General features: G+C 48.9%; 1 protein-coding gene across 2 annotated transcripts in view; it reads left to right on the top strand.

The window, feature by feature from the left end:
* Nucleotides 1-19,104, top strand: part of INSC (INSC spindle orientation adaptor protein) — a 151,101-nt gene that overhangs the window by 123,386 nt on the left and 8,611 nt on the right. For both annotated transcript variants that reach the window (XM_064576796.1, XM_045894076.3), the window contains exons 8-11: nt 1,324-1,495; nt 5,501-5,679; nt 14,543-14,609; nt 18,683-18,838. In XM_064576796.1, the coding sequence (XP_064432866.1) occupies nt 1,324-1,495; nt 5,501-5,679; nt 14,543-14,609; nt 18,683-18,838 (574 nt within the window). The remainder of the gene's footprint in view (nt 1-1,323; nt 1,496-5,500; nt 5,680-14,542; nt 14,610-18,682; nt 18,839-19,104) is intronic.

Here is a 19,104-nt window from a genome sequence, read left to right as displayed (position 1 = left end):
AGCGGTGGTAATTAGTCAAGAGAAACACTGATCTCTGGAGAGCTGCTTGAGCTGAGTGGCAGGAAGTAAGGGTGTTGGGACAGGAGCCCCGGGCCTGCGGCAGGTGTGGGGAGGATCGGAACAGGCGTCTCCTCAATTCCTCTCTCCCTGGTTCTTCCCTGGCCTCATCCCTGCCCCCCACTCCTGGCGCTCGATGACAGGGTCCTCAGCCAGGCTGGTGTCCTGGGGCCTCTAAGGGCCAGCGGGCGCCCTGCTGAGCTAACTCTGAGAAGTTACTACCCACCACCCCTCCTCTTCCTTTCTCCAGAAAGCCTCATCTACTGACCCTTGATGGAGGCGGAGGTCTGAGTTCAGTTGTGACTTCTCAGGAGAAGTATAATGTCCTGATAGAAACCATGGGCTTTGAAGCTAGACAATTTGGGTTCAAATTCCAAACCCACCCGTTTTAAAGTTTGTGATCTGGGGCAAGTCAGTGAACCTTTCTGTGTCTCAGTTTCTTCATCTGTAAAATGGGGATACTAATCACACTGGCCTCAGAGGCTATGACAAGGAGTAAATGGTGTGCGTACTGCACTTGGGGGGATGAGCACTTCACAAGCAGAAGCTATTATTGTGCCATGAGTAAGTAAATCTGATCGGGGCAGAACTGGGAAGCTGAAGCCTTTATCTGGCATTCCCATCCCACCACACCCAGGTTCATTCCTCTCTGGTTGGGCAGAGGGAGCAAGCCTCTAGGGAAGCAGCCCTCTTTCAAGGGGGGTGGGTGGTGGAGGATGGGATGGGGAGGGAAGGACGTTGAACTCAGCCTAGAGATAACCCAAGGAAGGGAAGAGGGAGCCAACACTTGTCAAGCATCTTGCCTGGATTCGCATCACCTGCTTCATCACCTTAACCCCTAACACCCTGTTGGTGGATGAGGATACAGAGCCTCGGAGAGGCTAAGTGACTACGGCCAAGTCATACGGTACAAGTAAGAGGGGTCAGGGGTGGAGCTCGGGGATGTGGGAGTTCTAAGTGACTGTTCTTTTTTACTGTATTTTGCTGCGGTGGATGGTCAGGGGCTAGCCCCTGGGCACTTGGCTTGGTGCCTGCTATCTAAGAAGCCCATGGGAGGTCACTGATCTCTGCTGGAGCCAAAGGATCGGCCTTCAGATGCAAGACTTGGGGTCCTTCTGGGGGCCTTGCTACCAGGTTGTCCCTGGCTCCACACAGAGTCCTGGGCTGTTCTGGGAATCCAGGGCTGGACCCTGTGGGGGGCTTGTGTCTGTCTCCTTCCTGTTGTGAGCAGGAATGTACAGGGACATGCCCTTTCTCCCCCTGCAGGTGGATGGTGTTCTGTGCTTGGCCGACATCCTGACCGATGACAGCCACTCAGAGGCCACGAGGGCTGAGGCTGCGGCTGTGGTCGCCCAGGTCACCTCCCCACACCTGCCCTTTACTCAGCACCTTGGCAGCTTTCTGGAGAGCATGGAAGAAATTGTGACAGCTCTCATCAGTGAGTCACCCTGGGCGGGAGGGGACTGCTATGTGAGTGGGACTTGTCACAGTTGTCTTCAGCAAGGGCCAAGGAGGCCTTCTTGCCCCCCTCCACCACACACCCACACTCACTGCACCCCATGTAGCTTGCACTGATGTCACACTAACTGAAATCCCACTGTTCATGTATCAGAGGCTTTAAAGAGCTTTGTTGTCAAATCTCCTACTAAAATGCATGCAGCCCTCTGAGAAGCTCTTTGAGTTAAAGGTCACATTGGGATTAATGGACCTTTCAGAATAGAGACTGGGGCAAGCCCCATGGAGATGAAGAGGACCTTGCATTTTGAGGTTCAGATCCTTGACCAGAGAGACTGGTGGGCTTTGTTCCTGAAGTCTCAGACTGCTGTAGCCAACGAATGTGGCAGCAATGATGGGGCAAACAGCTTCTCAAAAGGCACTGGTACACGCCAGCCTGCCACCTGCAAGCCTACCACTGGGCCCACATCGTGGGGCCTTGAAAGCTTCGACTCTTTTGGATTCCCCTATTCAGACTTATGTACTCCTGGCTGGAGAATCATAGTCTGAGGTCTAGAATACTCTCTTCCTCCAGCTTCCCTTTGCAAAACTGCAGAAGCTGGGACTTGTCTGGATAAAATTCTCAGGAAACTTGTTTTGCAAACCACATCCTTTCTTTCATAAGTGCCGGCAAGGGTGTGTGTTTCTACTTCTATCCCTATCTCTGCCACTGTCTTCGTGCCCATGTCTGACTGAAAATGAATGAAAATTAATCTCATCAGAAAATTTAGCATTCGCTCTTGGAATCATCAAACCAGGGCTGGGAAGATTTGGAGTAGCGCTAATGTAGGGACAGCACAGAAACTAGATTGGGAGTCAGAACATTCAGGTGTGGACTTTTGTCTTTTCATTCATCCATTCAGCAAAGAGCTGTTGACCAGCAATCCTGAGCAGGCCCTTCACAGTTTTCCTAATAGAGAAAACATGAAGTTGGAGCCATTTCTCTTGAGTCCTTCTAGCTCTAGAATTTTCAGATCTGCAATAGCTTTGAACAGAAGAGTTATCAGTTAAACTGACTTTATGGCTGACTCTAGGTACTGGGGCAGCGACACCCTTCAGTTAGAAACTGGAAGTATCCCAGCGACACCAGCCTGGGATACCTCAATTTGCCAACATCCACCTTCCTTCAAAGTTGAGAAAACACAGAAGCCAACTCTTGAAAGTCTTGGCTAGAGGGAGCTCCAGAAATGCTCACTCAGTAGGAGAAGAAACCTAGGCCTAGAGAAGTTGAGGAACCTTCTTGAGGCAACATAACAATGTAAGGATTCACTTATGCCAGGAGTCTTCATACTCAGTCCTCTGCCAGAGCCAGGCAGGAAACATAAATGGTTGAAGAGGGCCAGATGGAAGAAGAAAATAAAAAAATTTGAATCCTGCATGAAATCGAAAAGCACGTGCATTGATGAAGGGTGAGGTGGTGGTCACTGTTAAACTCCCGTTGATCACTGCCTTGTAGGAAAGGCTGGTTGTTAAAGATAAGACAAAAATCCTGAATTTTATTGAAAATCTCCCAATGTATAAATGATAGCAAAAACTAAATAAACATACCCAAATCTATATAGTCTAAACAAGCTTTCCCTATTGCCATATCTCCATCCCTACTTCTTTGCCTGGGCTGGATTTCTCCCTGAAGAAGAGGAGCTTCTTTATTTATTTCCCCCTGATGAAGACGCATTGTAGAGTCTGCTCTGAGAGTCAGCAGATGGGATGTATTTTCTGGGCAGGATGCCAGGGCTCTGTTCTTTGGTGGGAAATAGCCCTCCAATTTCTTGCTATTCCCTGGAAACATTTATAAATGAGTCACTGGAATCCTCAATTTAATCTTCCTAACGCATCCCAGGTGACTCAGACTGTAGTTTCAATAAATGTGCACCCAAATTAAAAGGCACTTAGGTGGTTGTGTTAATAATTGCTGCGTTGGCGGCAACCGTGACTGCATGAGGATTAGTGTGGGTGTTTGGTTCTAGAAGAAATCTTTACGGCAAAGTGGGCCAGTAACTCCTGTGGTCTCACTCCAAACTTCGGGTAGAGGGAGGTGGCCTGGAAGAGGTTGGCTTGTCCCCAGGGGTTCGCCAAAATTAGAGGAGGGGGCAGTCATTGGAAAAGAGCAATCACAGAATCCTTAATTCCTGGGCGACTCTGCTGCCCTGCCCTGGGGGATTAGATCAAGGTGCCGAGTTGCTTAGTTGGTCCCATCTGGGCTGAGGGGCACAGCGCTGCCCAGGGACAGACATTGCCTCCCTGAAAGCGAAATCTGCAGGAGAACCACTGGGACAAAGTCAAAGAGGCCTCGTGACAAGAGGCAGCCCGGGACACAGAAAGAATGGGGACCGAGACCTGGCAGACCTGCATTTGAGTCTAGATTGTAACAATGACCCATAATCCCCAATGCCTCAATTTGGGGAAAATTGCTTCATATTTGAATCCTCAGTTCTACAGCTATAAAATTGTGATAGAAAGTTGGATTGTGGTGAGGCTGGAATGGCTTCAGGAGGTCAAAGATATACAGCAGTGCCTCGCACAGAGTAAACACTCAGTAAATGGGAGTGTTGCTGCAGTTACTAGCTTCTCTGGGCCTCAGCTTCTACACCTGCAAGTGGAGGCGACCCTTTTCTACCTTAAGAGTGCTCAGAATTTAATGGTGCAGAGCAAGGCACACAGCAGGTGGCCCAACTAATACTATTTTCTGTCCCTGTTTAGGTCGGGGCCAGTAACTGAATTCACTCAAAGGGCCAAGAGGTGCCACCTTCAATGTTAGAAACTGGAAGTATAGATTCTTTGTCTGGAGGCCAAGATTAGGGATCAGGATTGCACATAGCTCAACTCTTCCTGGGAGCATTTTCCTGAAGTGTGGTTTCTCTCTGTGTTTTCATAGAGGTGTGATCAGTAGGAGAGCACCTGGACCCAGGTAGCACCTTGAATGGTGCTCAAGTTGGAGCTGAGGGTCAGAAGTTCCGTCCACTAGAATGGGTGGCTGGCATGCCTCCTCCTGAGGCAGGAGGTCATTCAGGGTCAAGTGGGAACACATGGGGAAACGTGTTAAATGGTGGAGGATTACAGGGATTGGGGGACAGTCTCTCCTCTGTAAAGACCCATCAGATTCATCACTTGCAGATGGTAAGGTGGGGGACTCTGGTTAGGTCTGGGTCATGGCCACTAGGAGCAGAAAGGAAGAGCCTGACATCCCGGGGCTTGGTGTAGGAATTTTCTGCAGCCATATGAGCCTTTTCTTGGGACCAAAGGAAATCCTGAAGCTCTGCTTTTGGCAGCCGGAAAGGCTGAGTCCTTATGTTTTAACCTCAGCCTCTTTCTTAAGGCAAATTCAGGAGCAGTCCAATGTACATTGCTGGAGACACAGATGGACTGGGAGCTCTTTCCTGCTTCTGGGCTTTTGTACGTGCTGCTGTTCCTTTGGCCTAAAATGTGTTCTTCCCCAAGTATTCCCACGATTGTCCCATTTTCTCCTTAAAGTCTCAGCTGTTGCATTCCTAGGGAGACCTTCCTTAAGCACCCCACTGAGCCTTCAGTTATTCTCTTAGCACTTGTTCATTTTCTCCCTCACATTAGAATTTGCAATAATCTTATTCAGTTTTTTAAAAGCTCATTTTCTCTCGCCTACTAGTAGGATGTAAACTTACCAGGGGCAAAGCCCTGATCTGTATTGTTTGCCAGGCCATCCCAAGACAGCAGCAATACTGGACGTGCGGTGCTCTCTCCGTTGAGGAGTAAACGGACACAGGAGTAAATAGAAGTCATACACCAGGATTCAAATCCCAGATCTGCCACTTAGGTAGACAGATAAATTTCCCTCTCTGGCAACTGCTTTCCTCGCCTCTAAAACGGGCATTATAACACCTGACCTTCTCCCAGAGCTCTTGCTGGAACCAAATGAGATAACAGATATGGGAGCATAGGCAGGGAGGCTGATGTCTTCTTCTTCACCATCCAGAACTGTGCCAAGAGGCCTCGTCTGGGGAAGTCTTCCTGCTGGCTTCTGCGGCCCTTGCCAACATCACCTTCTTTGACACGATGGCCTGCGAGATGCTTCTACAGCTGAATGCTATCCATGTCCTCCTGGAAGCTTGCAGCGACAAGCAGAGAGTGGATACGCCTTATACCCGGGATCAGGTGAGCAGCCCAGAGGGGAGCAGGCACAGAGCCTGCAGCTGTGAAGACAGAGGTCAGGAGGCCAGGGCGAAGGTTCTGGGGGAGACTACATGGCCAGGCAGCACACAGTCAGACCTGTTAGTCACACTCTAGGTCAAGGAGAATGTTCTCAACATGCCTCGTTGCCCTTGGAGCGTCTTCATGAGCCCACTCTCTACCTCACTTTTCCATCCCAACCACTATAGGGCCTTCCTCTATGTCCATTTACACCAGCGCCTCCCAGGAGCAGAGACACCACGGGAAGGGCCCTGGACCTCCTCTAGAATTCTGTGTCCTGGTCTGACATTGTTCCCTGCAGAGAGTTTCTTCCCTTCTCTGCCTCCATAAAAGCAGAGGTTGGAGCGGAGCCTTGATTCAGGGCCTCAACCCCTCTCTCAGTCTCAATGATTTTGTATATTTGAGTTCCACATAAAGTTTTGTTTGGGGGAAAAAGGGTTTACTGCTAAACGTGTTTGAAAACATTGAATGAGAGGGATTTCCAGAACCTTGAGCTCTGAGGTTATAGAATTCTATCCTGTCCCCCCTCTGCCATACTCAGCCTCCCATTTCCTTACCAAGGGATGTGCGTGGTGGGTCAGGTGGGTGTTAGGCCTCTGTAAATTCCACCAGGTGCCTGAGCTAATGATCCCCCCAGCCTCCAACCCAACTCTGCCTTCCCTGTCTGCCTCTTAGCTCCAGCCTCTGTTTTTCCCAGCCCCAACACCTAGTCGAAACTGCCACAGCTCTTCCTGTTCAACCCCTACCCCAGAAACTTCTGGAAAGCCTTCCCTGATGGCTCCAGCTCGCTGGCATGGCCTCCTTTTCCTGGAGGCCACATCTCACAATGCAGTGTTGACTTTTCTAATGATATTTATTCCTTTCTTGTTATTTCATGCAGTTTATTCCTCTGAGGAGGGGGAAAAAAAAGAAGCTTCTATGCTTTTCTAATCATGTAGCTTGGAGGCAATTCATTCTGAGCCTCACTTTCCTCATCTGCACATGGGGTTGAATACAACATACTTCACTAAGTTGAAATGAGAATGAAATAAATGAATGAATACAAATGTGTGGCACACAGCCCCGAATGGGGAAACCCCCAGACTGGAATTTCCTTATCTGTAAAATGGGCATGGTCTCTTCCAGCTCAGACATCCTGTAGCTCTATGGGCAGAGACCCCTTTTGTATCATGAGGAGTGACCAGCCCCCTCCTGAAACCTCATGGATTCCTCGGAAGGAGGGGGTCAGGGCCAGGAGAGAATGTGGTCAAACTCTATGCAGGGGGCAGTTCCTTCTGAATCTGGAGTCCAGAGTTTTCCTGCCATCCTCTCTCCGCAGACCCCTACCCCATCACCCCCCTCCCTCCCTCTCTCTTCCTCTCCCTGCTCCTCCCTCACCCCTTCCCCCCAGGTCTGGGCCTGGCATGTCCACCCCCCCACCCCGCCCCCCCACCCCCCGCCCCAGCCTCAGGACAGCTTCACCTTCTGCCCACCTACTGCCGTGACTCAGAGCAACCACTTAGCTGGTGAAAGCGCACCCATTAAAGAAACAAATGGCTCTTTGCTGTGGCAGGGGGAGGATTAAAGTGATCCGAGAGCTCTCTGTAATGAAGACAACGAAGATGAATTAGGCTCTGAAGTGCTCACCGCCCCCTCAAACACTTAGGAAATTAAATGCCGCGAGGCTTCCGGTAATGCATCTGCCAGTGACGCCAGGGTTGTGCGGAGCCGCTGGGTCTTGGATCTCTATTTCGTCCACCTCCGCATGAACATCACAGTGAGAAGCCCTGTCACCCCAGCAAGCTGAATTCCCTTCATTTGCCTGACAAAAGCCTTGATTGTGGTGCCTATCTTGTACCCATCGTTGGGATGTAGACAGGGGTGAGGGCTACCTTGGGTCCGTGCTCTTCCCCCCCGCTAATCTGGGGGGAGCTGGATGTGGTCACGCAACCGGAACCCCCTGCCTCACCAGACATCTGCGTGGCCTGAGTTTTCATTCCAAGGAAGTGTGTTCTAGGGGGCATGCTGCCCAGGGAGTCCAGCCGCAGCCATGACCTGAGGTGGTGGGAAAGGGGCGGCCTCACCTCTGCTCTGCCTTAAGGCAGTGACAACCTAGGGTGACAGGGACCCAGTTATCTTGTCTAGGCCACCACAGAGGCTTTCACTGAGCATGACTTTTTATGACCTTTCAGAAATAATCGCTTTCATAAAGGTGGAGGGTACAGGTATACTCTTCCCATGAAAACACATATTGCATGGTTGGTATTTTAGACTGTTCAGATTTTGTGGCATTTCTGAAAACTCACTGTGAATACCATCATCAGGAGTCCATTATCAGAAATGCCAGTTAATAGGGATTATAATTTTGACTCATGTTGCAAAAGCCCTCTATACTCCATAAAACCCTTCTATATACCTATGTGACACACATGACATATTAGAAACAGCACAGGCTTTGGGTTCAGACAGAGCCGACTTCAAATCCTGGCTCTGCCATTTCCTAGCTGTGTGACCTTAGACAAATCACTTAACTTCTCTGAGCCACAGGTTTCCTCATTGGTGTAATGGGGATAATCTCTTTTCTCCCTCCTCGTGTCATGATGATGATTAGATGGCAGAATACTCATAAAGTAGTTGAAGCAAAGCAGATACTCAGTGGTGAATGGGGCTGGGGTCTGTGATAGAACCAGGGACTGGGATGGGACTGAGACGGGAATGTCAGCTTTGGGGAAGGAGGGTGGGGCCAATTGGACATGGAGGTGATGTGGGGGTGGTGGTGAGGGTCGTGTGGTGTGAGGCAATGCGTGTATTGTTCCAGTCTGTGTATGGGTATATGCAAGTTGTGCATGTGGGTTAGGGGGCGGGGGATTGTTGATAAAGACTGTCAACCAGGATTGCAACACCCAGTCCTGATCTGCCCCAGAAACCCCTCTAACAGAGCCAAGGGAAAACTAAGCACAGAACATGTGGTCTGGCATTTACCCGTTCTCTGATCCTGTGAGGCGCACACCCCAACCTCGATGGAATCCGAGGGACAGTCCTGTGGCCTAGTTCACCAACAGCCTGGGACCTACATCCAAGGCAGTGGTATGGCATTTGACTCTCTCTCCCGAGTCCAAATCCCAGCCCTCCTGTCTTGGCTCTCTGGTAGTGTGGAGGGCAGGCTGGGCCTGGAAGGTCCAAGTTCCTGAGAGTGTGAGCAGTGTGCTTGTCTCAGGCCTAGGCAGGCGCTCTCCTGGTCTCCATGTCTGCTCAGCCCCCAGCTCCCAGGTCCCTGACCACGCCTAGCAGATGGAGTGAGAGGCTCAGTAGAGAGAAGCGGAGGCTGCACCTTCCCCTGCACCGCCTTGCCTCCCTGGCCTTGGGGAAGAAAGCGTGTTCAAAGAGACCACATCCTTCCTCTCTCAGAGCCCTTCATTCTTCAGACCAATGTCCTTGTCTTGACTGTTTTTTTGATAGAAAAAACGGTAAGGAGGGAAGACGGCAGGACAGAGAGGAGCACTGGGCGCCCCCTAGAGGCTGAAAGAGATTTTGCGGGCTGCTGTTGACATTGTTGCTCTAGCTTTTTGAGAGTTAACACAGGGAAGGTAGAAATCTAAATATTCCATCTAGCGATTAAAGATTAATTCTAATTACAGTCATATGAAATGTTGGCCTTTTTGTCCTAATTACTGCAGAGCATAAAAGCAATCATAACTTTTCATTAAATGCATCTTAGATTTTCTGTGTTGTGAATTCTATCATATGAATGCACCTGCTTCTATTTGGGATAATCCTCACTTGATTTTTTTTACAGTATGGTCTTCCTAGTTCACAATATAGAAACTGTTAGTTTACAATATAGAAAATGAAAGGGACAGAGATAGAGTCAGAGTGGGATTACAGGCAGACGTTGCGGAGGATGTGAGACAAGCCTGGTTAATGCCTTGGGATCAGTTGCAGACAAGCGTTCCAGGGGCACCTGCCCTGGGCCAGCATGGAGTAAACCTTCTTCTCTGTGTGTGTGCTGACATCAAAAGACTTCGCCAACTTCCTTCTGACCACATGGGGCATTTCTTCGTGAATCAGTGACATAGGAGGTCCCCTGCTATTATGGCCAATTTGTTACTCACCTTAATTTTTCTAAGGCAGTCAGTCTTTGGGAGGCCCAAGGAAAAGTGATTTCAAAATGCCACAGAGGTAATGAGCACAGAGTTTTTTTGGGTTCTCTGCTGGGAAGGGCTCTGGGATCTCGCCTTCCTTCAGGGATGATTTCCCATTAACAGCACATTTGGCAACAATGGGCGTTGCATTGGTTGGGACTCCTTGACATAATCTTTCAAGCTCTGGATACTTTCAGGCTCTGTTTCCCAGAAGGAAGTTATACTCATTTTGTTTAACAAATGTTCTGGGTACTTGACAAAACATTAGCTCTCTGATGGGATGCCTGGGTGGCTCAGTTGGTTAAGCGTCTGCCTTCAGCTCAGGTCATGATCCCAGGGTCCTGGAATGGAGCCCCACATCAGGCTCCCTGCTCAGTGGGGAGTCTGCTTCTCTCTCTCCCACTCCCCCCTCCCATGCTCTCTCTCTCTCACTCTCTCTCTCTGAAATAAAATAAAATCTTTAAAAAAAATTAGCTCACTGAATGCTCATAACTGTCTTATGAATCATCTTATGCATTTATTTCCTGTTGTAGACCAAATAATGACCTCCCCCCCAAAGAAGTCCACAACCTAATCCCCCAAATCTGTGTCCTACTTTATGTGGTCAAAGGGATTTTGTGGGTATGATTAAATTAAGGATCTTGATAAAGGACTATTACCCTGGATTATTGATGTGGGTCTAACGTTACCACAAGAATTCTTTTTTTTTTTTTAATTTTATTATGTTAGTCACCATACAATACATCATTGGTTTTTGATGTGGTGATCCACGATCCATTGTTTTCGTATAACACCCAGTGCTCCATGCAGTATGTGCCCTCCTTAATACCCATCACTGGGCTAACCAATCCCTCCTCCCCTGCTCCCCTCTAAAACCCTGTTTGTTTCTCAGAGTCCATAGTCTCTCATGGTTCATCTCTGCCTCCAATTCCCCCCCCATTTTTCCCTTCCTTCTCCTAATGTCCTCCATGCTATTCCTTACATTCCACAAATAAGTGAAACCATATGATAATTGACTTTCTCTGATTGACTTATCTCACTTAGCATAATCTCCTCCAGTCCCATCCATGTTGATGTAAAAGTTGGGTATTCATCCTTTCTGATGGCTGAGTAATATTCCATTGTATATATGGACCACATCTTCTTTATCCATTCGTCTGTTGAAGGGCATCTTGGCTCTTTCCACAGTTTGGCTATTGCGGACATTGCTGCTATGAACATTAGGGTGTATATGGCCCTTCTTTTCACTACCTCTGTGTCTTTGGGGTAAATACCCAGTAGTGCAATTGCTGGGTCATGGGGTAGCTCTATTTTTAAATTTTTGAGGAACCTCCACAGTGTTTTCCAAAGTGGCTGTACCAACTTACATTCCCACCAACAGTGTAAGAGGGTTCCCCTTTCTCCACAACCTCTCCAACATTTGTTGTTTCTTTCCCTGTCCATTTTTGCCATTCTAACTGGTGTAAGGTGGTATCTCAGTGTGGTTTTGATTTGGATTTCCCTGATGGCTAATGATGATGAACATTTTTTCATGTGTCTGTTAGCCATTTGTATGTCTTCTTCAGAGAAGTGTCTTTTCATATCTTCTGCCCACTTTTTGACTTGATTATTTGTTTTTTGGGTATTGAGTTTGAGTTCTTTATAGATCTTGGATACCAGCCCTTTATCTGTAGTGTCATTTGCAAATATCTCCTCCCATTCTGTGGGTTACCTCTTTGTTTTGTTGACTGTTTCCTTTGCTGTGCAGAAGCTTTTTATCTTGATGAAGTCCCAAAAGTTCATTTTTGCTTTTGTTTCACTAGCTTTTGGAGATGTATCTTGAAAGAAGTTGCTGTGAGCGATGTCCAAGAGTTTACTGCCTATGTTCTCCTCTAGGATTTTGATGGATTCCTGTCTCACATTGAGGTCTTTCATCCACTTTGAGTTTACAAGGGTTCTTATAGAATGAGGCAGGAGGGTCAGTGTCTGAAAGTGGGCTCCGAGTGAGGAAGCAGAGTGATGTGCCAAGAGCCAAGTAATACGAGCAGCCTCTAGAAACCAGGAAGGGCAAGGATGTGGATTCTGCCCTAGAGCCTCCAGAAGGAATGCAGTGCTGCTGACACCTGGGTTTTAGCTCCTCGAGACCCATGGAGGGCTTCTGACCTTCAGAACTGTAAGGTAAAATTGTGTCGTTTTAAGCCACTGAGCCTGTGGTAATTTGTTATAGCAGCAACAGAAAACTAATACACCTTCATCAACCAAGGAGAGGCTAAATAACATGGCCAAGATCCTATGGAAAAGAAATGACAGAGCTTGGATTTGGAACGAGGCTGATCCCTGTGCTTAGCTGCTACACTGCATTGCCTCTCACCTGGAGCCTCTCTCGAGGCTGATATCCTCTGTATTCACTGAATAACTGTGGAGGGAATAGTACCCTTTCACTCAGGAGGAATAGGACTTAATTGAAAATCATCAGACAGGATTGAATCAGCCGTGGGCGGGGGGAAAACTGTCCGCCTGGCTCTTGCACTCTGTCCCCTGACAGCATTGTTATCGTGTCTCCAACAAGGTAAACCAGTTGTCGCTAAAATCCCATCCCTGCACTTGACTTCAAGGAGAAGTATTGATCCCCCTTCCCTGCTACCTCACGGTGCGTACGCAAGCATGTTTCAGAAGGGGGACTCAAAGCAGGGCATAACTGGCATTTATTCAAATTGTGCTTAATTGAATACTTCATCTGAACCTCAGAAAACCACATGGGGTACAGGCTCTGCAAAGAGGAAGTAATTTTCATTAACAGGATCTAAATTAGCCTGACACAAAGACCTACATGGGCCTGTGACACAGCTAATAATTGCCATGTAATGAACCTGGTGCTGCAGAGAAAGGTTTCCTTCTCCTTTTTTATTTTGCCCTTGCTTCCTTGCTTCCTCCCTTCCCATTTGGATCTGTGTGTCCGGGAAGCATCTTTATCTGGAATGGTTGGCTGGGGGCGGTTGGCGGGTGGTGGCTCTGGGTGTTGGGGAGAGAAGTGCTCCCTGCTACAGCTAACGGCCCAGAGAGGGCCGAGTGAACTAGAGTCTGACCCAGGCTTAGCCTCTCATTTCCTTCCTTGTAGGACTGTGCACTTCAAGCCTCTTGGGGAAACTTCCATTTTTCTGACTGTGTCTTTGACCCGTATTTTCCCTCTAACTCCTTCCCCTCGGCCCATACACACTCACAGCCTTAGAAGGGGAGGAAAAAGAGCTTCTAAAGATGAATCCTTCTTCACTCCCTCCATAGAACATCCAGGGGGCAGAATTGCCTGTGGGATAAAGCTTTCAGGGTATTCTCTTGTCCCTCCCCTGGCAGCCCATCTCCGGCATGCTTAGCCAGGCCCCCCTGACCAGGGCTGAGCCTCCAGGGCTGACACACGGCAGCCTAAGAACGCATATCCAATTTCAACATGTGTTTAGTGGGGACGGGTGTAGATATTCTATGCACATGGCAAAATTTTCCTTTCTGTGTAAAAGAAGAGATTTATTATATGCATTTATGTATGCAGAATAATATGTCAATATTGAACCAATTAAAATCTAGATAATACTCTTTCTTGGTAAACATCACATTACTATGCATTATTTAGTTCCAGAATTTAAGCTGCCTGAACTGTCCTCAGTAGACTGTCAGCTGCTGCCACAGAGGTGGGGACACGGCCTCCAGTTAAAATGTGCCACAGGCGTTGAAGAACCCTTTCGAGAGAGATAGGACTGCACCAGTGAGAAGTGTTTTCCATTTTGTTTTATCATTTATCTTAATTACCACTCGAGAGTGCTGTCTGCTTCTGTGGCAGTGGGTAGGTTTCATTTTGCCATTTATGTCAGGAGCAGTGTCTTGGGTGGTATCTGAGTTAATAGGTGCCAAGTTTCCAACATTTTCCAATGGTGTTTTGGCACCTTACAGTTTGGGGTCTGTAAGCGGTCCCTTGATGGCCTATTCCTTAATCCAGTTTTGGGCAGTGAGTTCTCTCTGCAGCTTTGATTATGCCAAGGGGTTGGGGTGGGGTGGGCTATTGGCTACCCAGCCCATGTGGTTGTAACCAGGCTCGCTGTCCACCTGGTGTCAGCATGTCTTTACCTCAGACAGCCCTTCAGGGATGAGCAACAGGCAAGGACTGTAGACTGCAGACTTGTAAAGTCAGCCGAGCAAGAACTTTCTCACCAGATTCCATACAACACATGACACTTGCAGTGTAATGCTGCCCTTTGATCTTACTCACGTTCTCTAACTTGACCTTGATATTCATTAATTTCAGGTTGAAAGTAGGTAGGGTTCACTATCAGGGCAAGAAGCTAGGATGAGCGAAACCCAAGCCAGGGGAGGGGTTAGCCAGGAGTCTTCCAGTTCTGTCTACATTTCAGGGTCTGGGGCTAGACGTACCCTGTAGAAAGGCGATGGGGCCCCCGTTTTCACTCAGGCCACATTGTTCTCTCCAGTGGAGTCCTAGGGTCCCCGGGGGCCACCCCAGGGCCACATGCTGATGAGTGGGAACCAGTCACTGGGGAAATACATGTGGGAGGCAGGAGCCCATGAGGATGGAAGACCATACCATGAGGGCACGGCCCATGCGGTTGGGAAAGAACCACAGGCTAAAGGAAAGCTTTGTAGCTCCTGGCTCTGCTATCTGCAGAGGGCACCGCCTGGCTCAGGTGTGCCAGTCTTCTCAGATTCTCAATTCTCTTTTCCAGATTGTGACCATCTTGGCAAACCTGTCTGTCCTCGAGCAGTGTGCGTCTGACATCATTCAGGAGAATGGTATGTCTTTTCAGCGGTGTGCACGTTGTATGGATTATACAGGACTGTGTGCCTTTGTGTTTGTGTGAAGGTCGGCGTGTTGGTATGGAAATGTGGGCGTGTGTGTCTCCACAATTATGTGAGCATATACGTGTGTGTGTGTGCATGTGCGTGTGTGTGTGTGTATGCATATGTGTACAGCTGGGCCAATGTGTAAATGCTTGTTTGCTTTCAGTGGACTTCAAGTCTTGTGGGAGACAGGCACTGAACGAGAAGACAGAGCATGTCGGACGATGCCAGTGGCATATGCAGAAAATAAAGCAGGACGGGGGGTAGGGTAAAGTAGACCCAAGGTGAGGGGTTAGCAGGTGCTATTTTAACTAGGGTGGTGAAGAGTAGACACACATTTCATTACGATCCAAAAATGTAAAAATCTCTTCCTGCCAGAGGATGCGTTTGGACTTTCAGTCGTTCCTATCATATTGGATTCAGCCTCCCTCAGAAAGCGGAAGTTCCTGAGGAGGGGGAGGGTGGGGAGCAGGTCGGGCCGGCCTGAACCCTGGACCCCTCACCCCAGAACAAGGCCATCCCCCTGGCTCTCTGGTCCCACTTGCGCCGAGGGTATCTGCAGGGTCCAGGTGATGTGGGCCGGGTTTCGCCGGCCGGGTTTCGCCGTCTCTGCCTCTGCCGGAGGTCAGGACAGGTCTGTCGCCCTGCAGCTGGGACCACAGAGTAAGAGAAATAAGGGAGCGATTAGCAGCCGGTTGGAAACCGGAGAGGCTAATGAGGATGAATGAGCTGATATCCGGGGCCAGTTGCTTCTGCTCTTCTTAAACCCCCTTCTCCCAGGTCGCCCCGCTGTTTTAGCAAACACACACATTCCCCATCCCCCATTGCCCTATTACTAATTGAAAGACATCATTTTGTGTTAATTTTATGTGATTGAGCTAATAATGAAAACCTTTACTGAGTCAGCTGAGGCTGAGCGACTGAGGGGTGTCATTCGCAGCCCGTTCCTTCTGCACTCAGAGCCTTAAGTTCAAGTGGTCAGCGGCAGTGGGTCTCCAGAGGCCTAGGGATCTGGGATCGGACATCTGGCCTCTGTGGAGGGTTTGGTGGTTTACAAAGGGCTATTGTCAGGCTCGTTCAGTCAGCAGTTAGAGACCTACTCCATCCCTTGCATTGTGCTGAACAAACACACACAGAGTTAAAGAAACCCTTGGCTTTGCCCTAGGAGGAGAGCCCAACTGGGTAAAAGTGATAATGTGAGATAGTGCGAAACTGACAATAAAACCATGCAGCAGAGGGGAGTTGCAACCCAGAAAACTGGAAACAGACTGGGCTTGAATCCTGGCCCTGTAATTTACCAGCTGTATGACTTCTGCTTTTCCGTCTGCACAGTGGGAATGTACCTACCTCACTGGATGACGTGAGGAGAGTATAAAGCTTGTTAGAAGAGCATCTGGAACAGAATGCGTGCTGTGCCGAGTGCACCTGCTCTTTCCAGAAACAGTGGCTGTCTCACGGGGCTCAGCTGAAGGGCATTTGATGGGGCAGAACTGGAGGGATGGGCCGTGGTGGTGAGGCAACCAGCACCCGCTGGAGCTCAGTGGGATCCTGGGGGGAACAGGATAAGCACTGTTGTAAGGACTGGGCTCTGAAAGGCAGTCCTCTTAATAGGAATGCTTGAGACTCTGATGTGGCTTGCCCCGAAGCCTGGTGATGTTGTCTCTGTCCTGCCTGAATTGTGTGTGAGTGTTGGTGGTGGGGGTTGGAGATGGGGGTCAGACCGGGAAGTCAGAGATTGTGCTGCTATCACCCCTATATGGGGAGGCAGGCCAGGGCAGCCCAAGCTCTTACCTGTCAATCCATTGACATCAGTATCCCTCTTGTGGCTTCTTCCTGCAGGGCCTGGGCTGAGCTGGAGAGAGTGTTGGTGGAGGAACAGGGCGTTGGGGGCTGGTCTCTGAAGATGTAACTCCCAACCTTCAGGTTTCTGGCCAGGACTTAAGAAACACACTCCAGATTTTACTAGGCAGCCTCAATTTCATGGTGTCTTATCTTTTTCTAGATAAAACTTACAAAGTATATATTTAAAGGAAACTTGGATTTTATCCATTTGTAAGACTTTTCACATGAATGCATTCATATTCATTCATTTGATATTTATTCAACAAATATTTGAGCGAAGGACTATTCTAGATACTTCAGCTATTTCCACGCAGGAGATGGACACAAATGCTTACCCCCTGGAGTTTACCTACTAGTATATGAGAAACTGGTTCTTTGTCAGATTCCAGGTGCAAAGTGGGGGATGGGAAAATGGCTTCTTTATGGGAAACTTAACCAGGAGTTAGCAAAATTTCCTGAGCTTGTGGCACTTCCCATAGTTGTCGTTTTGGTGTCCCCTGTTCATGTGCCCACAGGCCATAATATACATACCTCAGGACATTCATGGTTGTGACTTTGTCTTAGAGACATTGTAGGCATAGGGAGCCTGAGGACTATGACACATTCAGTGGTCCAGGAGAGGGTTGGGAAGAGAAGCACCTTGCCCTAAGGTTAGCATGTGTGCTAGCAGAAATAATAGGAACTATGTCCCTTGAGTCTGTAGGAAGGAGGAATGGATACTTACAAAGCTCATCAGAAAGAGAAATGGCTTCTCCCCAAGACTGAATAGTCTCAGGGCCATAACTAAGTGACTTATAGCCCCTGTGCATCAGCGGGATCTAGGAGAGTTAGAAATCACATTTGGTTCGAGTAAGATTCAGAGAGGCGTGTGGCTGAGGTCCTGGACTGGAACTGACTCCTGTGTGAACTTGGGAAATCATTTTCTCTCTCCAGACCTCGGGTGCTCTTTTGTGAAATGGAGAGGGGAGTGGGGCGCTGGAGCTCTAAAGACCCTTCTGGGTCCACGGTCTAAGTCAGAGGTTACAAACTTAGATGACTATATCCAGACAGGTAATATAATGGATGATGTAGGCTCAGCAGGGACTGGGCCAATCTCATTTAAAATAGCAAGCTTATAATAAGCTTCAACAAATTGTTGTCATGAAGAAATGTGGGCCCAATGTGAAGTCAGGAGGTAATTTTTTTGGAAGCTGGATTTTGATGGAAATCTTCCAATTTTCATAATAGCAAAATTAAAAAAAATTTAGACACTGTGTGGAGCAACAGAGCAAAGTAAAATACATTCGTGGGCCACATCTGGTTTAAGTTCTAAGCTGGTAGGTGCCACTGGGTGCAAGGAAGGGGAGTGGGCTGGGGCAGGTAGGAAACAGCTCCCCTAGGAAATGGACTTTTACTACAACCTGCAGGATGGGAATTATTTAAATGGAGTGTGAGAGGGAAAAGGACATCCATGCAGAAAAATTAGGTGGCAGAGGCACTGAGGTGGGAGTGAATGTGGATGTGGGCTTGTAGAACAATCAGAAGACAGATCTGGTTTCAGGGGAGGGCGGTAAGACTTTTCAGCTGACCCAATTCAGGCCTACATCTCTCAATCCAACTTATCTACCCTCCTCCCATGCTTGAATTCCCTCTAAAATATTTGATCTATTGCTTATCCAGCCTAGGTTTGGGTCACCACCCATGGGGGACTTGTCTCCTCTGGACTGATTTCTGAGGCAGCTGGATCAGAGGTGAAGGAGTGACGGATAACCAGATTACCTGAGTTCTGGTACCAGCTCCCCAACTACTAACGGTGTGACCCTGGAGAAGAGACATCACTTCTCTCTGGGTCTCACGGTGAATTATACTAGTATCTAGTTCACGAGATTATTGGGAGGCTTAGGGGATCGTGCATGTATTGCGCATTCAGTACAGTGTCATGCATACAATAAAAGCTCAGAATTAACATCTAAAAAATCAAAAGGGATGTCCTCCCGATGTCCCTTCCAAGTACAGTGACTTAGTACATGGAGTCAGAGATAATCCCAGGGCAGAAGGAGTAGAAGAGTTGGCCTCATCCAGCCTCCTTCCCGTGGTTGAGACCCCCTACGTCTGGACCTTTGCGGCCATCCATCCCCGGGGACGGCCCCGGGGGCAAGTCTCCTGTTGGGGCAGGCGCCGACCATTTCTTGTCTCCTTCCCAGGGGTCCAGCTTCTCATGGGTATGCTGTCCGAGAAGCCAAGGTCTGGAACCCCTGCCGAGGTGGCGGCTTGCGAGCGAGTCCAGCAGAAGGCCGCGGTGACTCTGGCCCGTCTCAGCCGAGACCCAGAAGTGGCCCGGGAGGCCGTGCGGCTGAGCTGTAAGTGGTGCCGGCTATGGCAGGAGGGGGGAGGTGGGCGTGGGGAGGGGAGCACCCCCGGTTTCATGGTGGCCACAGATGACTCAGAACCAAGGCTGGCTGAGGTGAGCCGCACTCTCTGGGTGCCAGAAAATGCTGGGATGGGGGCCCAGCGTGCAGCCCCTCGTCTACCTTGTAACCTGGGGCCGAAGCTACAGAGGAGAAGGGCTCAGAGAGGCTAAACCCAGATGGAAAAGTGACTCCCCTGCAGACTTCCCACTAGGGAC

This window comes from Mirounga angustirostris, unplaced genomic scaffold (assembly GCF_029215605.1).
Source record: "Mirounga angustirostris isolate CCGP_5_RB_7025 unplaced genomic scaffold, mMirAng1.0.hap1 SCAF_13, whole genome shotgun sequence".
Lineage (NCBI taxonomy): Eukaryota > Metazoa > Chordata > Mammalia > Carnivora > Phocidae > Mirounga > Mirounga angustirostris.
Note: the sequence above shows the minus strand (reverse complement) of the source record. Positions and strands in the feature narration are given on the sequence as shown.